Source organism: Rhamphochromis longiceps, linkage group LG23 (genome assembly GCF_057381845.1).
Source record: "Rhamphochromis longiceps isolate RC_006_pf linkage group LG23, R_longiceps_female_GT1.1, whole genome shotgun sequence".
Lineage (NCBI taxonomy): Eukaryota > Metazoa > Chordata > Actinopteri > Cichliformes > Cichlidae > Rhamphochromis > Rhamphochromis longiceps.
The window spans coordinates 9,214,534-9,222,728 of NC_140578.1; the positions used below are offsets into that span (position 1 = coordinate 9,214,534).

Here is an 8,195-nt window from a genome sequence, read left to right on the forward strand (position 1 = left end):
TCACACACATATGTTCTTGATGGCATACCTATGTGTACAAGAGAATAGCTTTTGAAGGCAATTTTATTGGATGTTATTGAAGAGTTGATTTTTTCAAGCAAGCAGAAAATGCTGTAAAAATATGCTTTTGTAGCTTTTTTCTTTTTTTGGTGTACAAAATCATAGGTCATCACTTTTAATGGCTTTACAGGACATATGCAATTTTCAGTCTGTCTTTGAGGACCGTCTAACTACAGAGTATCCTGCAGTGCCACATGGAAAAAAGATTCCTTCCAACTATGTGAGTGGTTTGCCCTTTAGCAATAACAAAAGTTTGTTTCACTTTTATATTCCAGTGGCAGAGTACTTAGATGAAAGTCCGATACAGTTTGGGCAAATCAGCACAGTCCAGAACTGCAGCGCCGTCTCATCTGAAGACCCCTTCTTAACATCCTCCTCCTTGCCAACATGCCTTCCGTTTGCCTCTTCACAGTCTGTGCCTCTGCCCTTTCCCATGGCTCATGGCACCACCACCTTGGCGTTCATGTTCCAGGGTGGCGTGATGGCTGCAGCAGACACTCGTTCCAGTTGCTCAGGCCTCGTCGCGTGCCCAGCCTCGCAGAAGATCCTGCCCATTCACAGTCACTTGGTGGGCCTGACCTCAGGCACTTCAGCCGACTGTGCGCTTTGGAAACGTATTTTGGCTCGCGAGCTGCGGCTTTACCAACTTCGCCACGGTCGACGGTTGTCCACGAGTGGAGCTGCCAAATTGCTTTCGCACATGCTTCACCCTTTCAAAGGAACTGAGCTGTGTGTGGCTGCCACGTTGTGTGGGTGGGATGGAGGAGAGGTGGACGATGGATGTGATTACCATGGAGGCACAGAGACTGGTCCTGGTAGTCGAGGAGAAACAACAAAGAATCAAATGACTGAGCAGAAAAACTTTGTAGATAGCACCAATGCAAAGGTTTCTCTGGCAAAGGATGAACGCTTTTCTTTCTCTCAGCAGTGCTCCATCAGAAAGAAAATGAATTTATCTGGACCAAGGCTTTTTTATGTATGCAGTGATGGTACTCGCCTACGGGGAATGCTTTTCTCTGTGGGCTCAGGATCCCCTTATGCCTACTCAATTTTGGACCAAGGTGTTCACTGGGGGCTGACAGTAGATGAGGCCAAGTCAATAGCTAGAGAAGCTGTGTACAGAGCTACGTATAGGGATGCATATTCTGGAAACTGTGTGGACATGTATCACATCACGTCAAAAGGCTGGACACGCAGAAACCGGGAGGATTTGAAAGAGGAATATTACCGAGAAAAGGAAAGGCGAAAGCATGAGAAAACAGAGAGGCGGGATGTGGCTTTTTCTGACTAAAGACATGAAACAAACAAAAATGGCTTGGGAAGCGAAAGGCAAACATTGGGGAGTATTTTGGAGAGACGTGATATTATGGCATCTTTGCAGCAGTTACTAAATTAATGAACAGGACAGGCAGTTGCATCCTCCAGGCTATTTCTCAAATGATTTGGGCATGCATATCGTTCCCTCTAATAAACAGCTGATGTTTTGTTTGTGCTGATGATAAAAATGTATTCTAAGAGCACCCTGCTTGCTGGCATTTTGATTTAGATGTTAAAGCATTATGAATCATTTCAAGAATGTGAGATAATTACTACCTACTCCAGCATGCGGGTAAATCGCATAAACACAGAGTAACAGAAAATGAATAGTCTAAAAATCTAAATGGCTGGAGGCTGAAGGTCATAATGTATTACTGTGTGTAAGGGAACACGTTTAGCCGCAGCAATAAACGGTAAAGGGGCTGTAAACTGATTTGTGCCTGCTGTCAGAAGACTTCTGAAGTTCCTCTGACACTTCAATAAATTAATGAATAAAAGGAATTTTGCTGCCTGCTCATTTTGTTTGAGCGCTGTGGTCATAAATAAAGCATAACTGTAATTACTCAACTGACAATGACTCTATATTGCCAAGTATATTAGGGTAAAAGGTACAGAGCTGTCCATCTTCATCCTCAGTGTTCAGCTATGTTCTCTAACTTTAGTGAAGTCCATGATGGGGGACAGTTTGCAGTGTAACATCAGTGTTGTGGCACACTGATTATACTACATGTCAAAATGTTGTAATGAAGTGTATGATGTCCTGTTTCCATATATTAAGTATTGCAATATATCGTATATGAATGCATTTTTTTAATGACTAACATATGCATATGTGTGCAGCGAGCATGTCTTATGTGTTATTAACGGCATAAAATAAATTACAGCCTGGGATGCGTGACTGCAGCATCAGTGGGGATGCGCACTAGTACTACTGTATGATTGACTGCAGCTGTGTGAGTAAGAGGGGAAAGCCTCCCATTCTCCCCGACCTCATGCATAATTCCCATCTTTGGAAGTTCATTAATGGCAGAATTATTGAGCGAGTGAAAACAAACAAACAAAAAAGGAGAAAGAAAGCATTTGGTGGTCTAGATTTGAAGTCTTGCAGGGACCGACTCTTGGGAAAGTGAGTCGGCGTTATTTTTATAGCACCTTAAAAGAGCATATGTCACAGAGCGCTTCACAATAAGAAACGGTTAAAAAGCAAAATATGAGGCAGCCAGACATTAAATGCACACAGGCAGATAAAAACACAAGGCGAAACAAGGCCGAACCTAAATCTAAACAAATTGCTTTCAGTTGCTTTCTAAAGGTGCCTGCAGATCTGACGTTTAAGAGATATAGCCTCAAAAGCACAGTCTCCTGTCATAGTCCGAGAGCAGGCAGGACTCAAATGCAGATTCAGAAGGCAGTTCGGAGAGTTTATTAACAGTGATGTGAAAAAGCTATTTGCAGTGCCTTTCAAAAAAGGGAAACATCCACAGTCTCTATGTACAGTATCCAAGTCGATGGTCCGATAGGTTCCACTCAGTCTTTAGATTCGATAATGAAACAGACTTCTCTCTCCGACTCACACACACAAATCCTCCTCGAGGAAAACAGGGAAGACTGCTGGACAGAAGAGAGATGGTGAGAGGTGCACACATGGAAACAGGTGAGCAGACTTACGTAATGAAGGTAAGCATCTGCCGCGACTCAAACACCAGATGAGGAGCAGGTGAGTTAATTACCACAGGTGTGCCGGAGGGCGGGGACCAAGAGGATCCTGCCCCTGCAAGGGCGTGCACGCACGCACACACACACCCACACCCACAAACAGACAGACAGAGGAGAGAGAGAGTCATGGTGGAGAGCGAGGAAAACTGGCAGGAGTACCACGAGGACTGAAGGACTATGACAGTCTCCTTTCTTGTTGAGACTGGAGCGAGAAAACAACCATCAAACCCTAATCGGAGAACCTCTCCCAGCAAACATTCTGACATTCAATGACTATTGTTTGCATGTCTATTCAAGCCATTCATGTCACATTATGATTGAAAACAGCTACATAATGAAAGGTGTACAGATAATTAACCTGGCTTTCTGCCTCAAGTTCCTTCAGCAATGTTGACTTTCTATGTCTTTTGATAGACATAAAGATAATTAGACCGAGCACTAGACAACAAATGCATTAAAAATATAAAAGATTTGTTAATTTGTATTTTAGGGCTCAATGATTATAGCAAAAATCACAATCTGGATATTACATCAAACATTCATTAACTTAAGCACGCAATATGCATTTAGTGGCGTTTTTAAAAAAGTGTCTTTTTACATGAGATTTCCATTATTCAAATGAAAAGCTAATAAATTAATGAAAAAAGAGATGTCTGCCAGTCCACACGATCGGGTCCATTAGACATCTGCAAGTGCAGTCTGTGGTAAAAGAAGCTCATGCCTCAGTGGACTCATGCACCTCAGGAAACCTGCAGTGAAGCCTGGGGGCGAAAATGCTGGAGAGCTGAAGCCGATGACCAACCAACACCTCCTCCTCCTCTTCTCATGCTGAAAGCAGAACAAGGATAAACCCTCAGTGATCCCAGGTGATAAGGAGTCAAAGGCAGCTGCAGGCAATCACTAATGATCCCTCTACAGGATCACTTACAGCAACCTGCTTCTTCTAGATAAATATTTTCAACCACAAACCTCCTTCTGTCATCTTGCCTTGAGTTAAACTAAACTGTGAGCATGGTTGAGCTTTTTAGGGACGAGCACTGTAAAGGCGGCTGATTCATAACACAAAACAACAGGTTCATAGCCAAAATTCATCCAAATAACTGAAAGTTTTTATTCAGTTATCTTGTTTTTGTAATCATTAGAAGCCAAAATCAAAACTGAAATTCAAATCACTGACTCTAAGGCTATGTTCACACTGCAGACGAAAGCGCATTAAATCCGATTTTTTTTTTACCCTATGCGACCCATATCCGATCATGGTATGACAGTGTGAACAGCACAAATCCGATATTTTCAAATCCGATCTGGGTCACTTTCGTATGTGGTACTGAATCCGATACATATCCGATGTTTTAGAAAGCGACTGCTGTTTGAACGGTCATGTCGCATTAAATCCGTCTTCTACATCACTGACACAAGACAGACGCAAATTATCAGCGCCGGAGAAGCACCCGAGAAGACATCGCGATCGCTTCCTGGCCATTCCGTGTAGATGTCAGTGAAACTGTTTGGAAGACAACGTTGGAGAAACGTGAACATTTTATTTGTACTGTATAATCTGCAGATTCTGACAGAAATCTGCAACTATCCTTTGAAGCACCGCTCCTCTAAAACAGCAATAAGGATCATTATTAGGTTATCTAAATTGTTATGTAAATAACAAAATAACTTAAAGCAAAAATTAGGAAACGTAAAGTCTTTATATTAAGGCCATCAGTCAAACAATACTGTTTGCTCTGGGTCTAAACAGAGCACGTTGTGTGTGACGTCTTCTTTTGCGCATGCGGGCCGCTTTGAGCGTTCACACTAGAGCGCGTTTGCTGTCGCATTTTATTTGTAGTGTGAACAAGCAGACAAAAAAATCGGATTTGATCAAAAAATCGGAATTGAGCATTAAGACCTGCAGTGTGAACGTAACTCAATTTATAAGAAAAGGTATGACTGGAAAACTGATTGGCTGGTTGGAAAGAATGTCACTATCTAGTCTAGTTATCTGTTTTAAAATCACTTTGCAACTATGCAGACAAAATGTTACCATTTTAGGCCGGTTGTCACTAACAGTTTCCTGCTGGTATTACTAAGCAACAGAGGTTTTTTATATAGAGAGGTATGTGCTGACCGTCCAAGGCTCTGAGCACAAGACTTTTGAACTTGACTGAATTTAATAGGAAGCGAGTACAGAGCTTTGTGCTTTGAGGAGGAAACAAGGACAGAATAGTAAATCAAAGTTTGAGTCTACAAGGAGAACTGAGTCCAAAATTTGAGTGAGCAATAGTGTTTCTCTTTGCTTAGCCTCTTCAATGCTTTTTGTTCAATTTTGGTAGTTTTTTACTTTCATGCAAACTGCAGCTGAGAGCGGAACGAGCTCCACTAGAGTTGAGCAAAAAGCACAGTGTCACAGACCCAGCCTTACATCAGTACATCTGTTTTGTTTTTTTAACTTTGAAAATATATGACCCTAACAACCAGAAGATTGGCAAAAATTCGCTGACAGCTCCCCCCTCACAGGCTAATTCAAGAACATGTTTTATGCTTAGAAATCTTTCGCTGTGAGCTCTCACATCCTCAGCACTAGATTGATTACTGCCTGGCTTTGTTTTGTGCTGCCGAAGTAGTTTTGACATTAATGAACCTCCATAGAGCCTGGTAGAAGGGATCTGAGGAGTGACCTTGGGGTTGCAAGCTTTCTTTCTAGTCATATCACGGAACACTTGTCTCATCACCACTTGTTTAAAGGCTCTCTTGTTTCTTAGTCATCAGACAGAATTCAGGCTAAGACATGATCAAAAACATGGTTGTGCAAATGAAGGCTGCACCCTGTAGATGATTACTTTTTACCTCATTCAGGTACTGAAACGCATGTTTCTGCTGCAGCGTGAAAAATAAATTATTTTAAATTAAAAATATCCAAAACAATTGAGGGATAAATGAAGCACAGAAAACACACAACTGTAAGATTAACAATTTAGCATTCCTGTTTTGCAGTGGTTTTGTTTGTCCTTGAAAATTTGCACATTTCTAGTTGGAAGTTACTCACCCAAAAAAACAAAAAACAGTCACCACAAAAATCAGCTTAAAATTTCAGACTGATGTTATATATGGAAAACACATCTCAAACTGAAATAAAATATGCTATGAAGTGTGGCGAGGGTGGTAATTACAGTCGCACAAATGTTTTTAGCAAATGAGAGAACGCAGCTGGCAAAAATTCCTCTTTTAATGCATCTCTAAGTGACAATTTTCTGGTCCTGCTTCTAGGTGAAGCAACTGGGAGAAATGCAAACTCACTGAAGTTGATTATGCAGACTAGCAACATTTAGTCAGATTAAACAAACACCACACGGCTTTCAAAGAAGCCACAACACCTAACCAGGAACTACTGAAGGCAATTAAACAACACCTGCTATGTTTTTGAAGATATTTTGTCATAGATGTCGATTATTTCAGCTAGGGACGCAGATGGACAGTGGTGATATTTACAGGAGATGCATTTGTTTCTACCAATAAAAAAAAAAGAAAGACGCATAACAATTAATTGTTTTAAAAATTGCTGTGACAGTTCTCAGTGAGGCACCACTGCCATCAACTGGTGCAAACCTTTTTACTTCAATTTTTTTTTTTAACACCTGGGACATGATTAGAAATATGATTATACACAGCTTTTTCATCTCAGTCAGCAGCGGTACGATGTCTTCTCTCTTCTGGCTCTATGCACACGTAGACAGGTCGATAACAATGAAGGTGCCAGAAAGAAAAGGAGGAGAATCAATGTTAGTACATTTTTCTCAAAAAAGTAAGTTGTAAGCTACTTTTTTTTCACCTTTTTGCAAAATAATACTGCCTGTCCATCTGGTTTTGAGATAGACTGCGTTACATAGGTGAGATGTATATGCAGCAGATTTCTCACCTGCACATCCATGATGCTTATCTCCCATTGACTCTAATCCTAAAGGTGATTTATTGCATTGAGATCTGGCGACTGTAAAGGCTATTTATGTACAGTGAACTTATTGTGCTGATCAAAAAAACAGTTTGAGATGATTTAAGCGTTGTGACAAGATGCGTTATCTTGTTTGAAGGAGGTATTACAGAGTGGGTACACCGAGGTCATAACAGGGATGGATATGGTCAACAACAATACTCAGGTAGGCTGTGGCATTTAAAAGACGCTCACTACTAAGTGAGCCAAGAAAATATCCCCCATTACACCCCCAGCAGCAGCCAAAATTGCTGATATGAGGCAGGATGGATCCATGCTTTCATGCTGTTTACGCCAAATTCTAATCCTGAGTGGTTATTTAAGTTTACTGTTTCCTTCTTATCAGCTCGAAGCAGTCTGGCCATTCTTCTCTGCCCTTTGGCATCAATAAAGCATTTTCACCAAGGGACTTGCAGCTCGCTGGATAATTTCTCCTTTCTGGACCCTTCTCTGTAAACCCTAGAGATGTTTGGGTGGGAAAATCCCAGCAGATCGGCAGTTTTAGATGAGTTAGTCTGGCACCGACAACCATGCCACTTTCAAAGTCATTTAAATTACTTTTCTTCTGCTTGTTTTGAACCTCAACATGGCCGAATGCACTGCCATGTTTGCATTAAGACAAAACTGAAGAGGTATACCTAAAAAAGTGAATGAACTCAAGCAGAAATCCAGCTGAAACATATCTGAGCTACTGAATAGGAATTCATAAATTTAAGTAATTCATCACGGACACGTGCTGTCACACGCACATTTGAGCAGGTTCCACCAACAAAAAGAAAAAAGGCACGAAAGCAGCTTGATATCACACAGAACTGTCAGTCTGCTGCACTCTGACTCTCCCTGCAAACGGCAAGAAGGACAGAAGACTTAATCATCTGCACATTTGTGTTGACTCGGGAGGGATAATATTAAATGAGAAAAACGGGGAATGATTTGAATTCAACACAAAATGCCTAAGAGCCCGACTGCATGATCTTTCACTATATGTTTACCTGAAACATGTTTTGTTTTTGTGCGTGTTTTCCACTGTACTAATAAATACGCAGAAATGATGCAGAAAAAAACAGAATGAAGCAAATTAAGAAATTCCTAGGGGAGGACCCCATGCTCCTTTACACGATGT

General features: G+C 41.2%; 1 protein-coding gene across 1 annotated transcript; it reads left to right on the top strand.

The window, feature by feature from the left end:
- The first annotated feature begins 178 nt into the window (after positions 1–178).
- Positions 179–1,351, top strand: psmb11b (proteasome 20S subunit beta 11b). Its single transcript, XM_085399248.1, has one exon. The coding sequence runs from the start codon at positions 179–181 to the stop codon at positions 1,349–1,351; it is 1,173 nt and encodes a 390-aa protein (XP_085255374.1).
- The last annotated feature ends 6,844 nt before the right edge of the window (positions 1,352–8,195 follow it).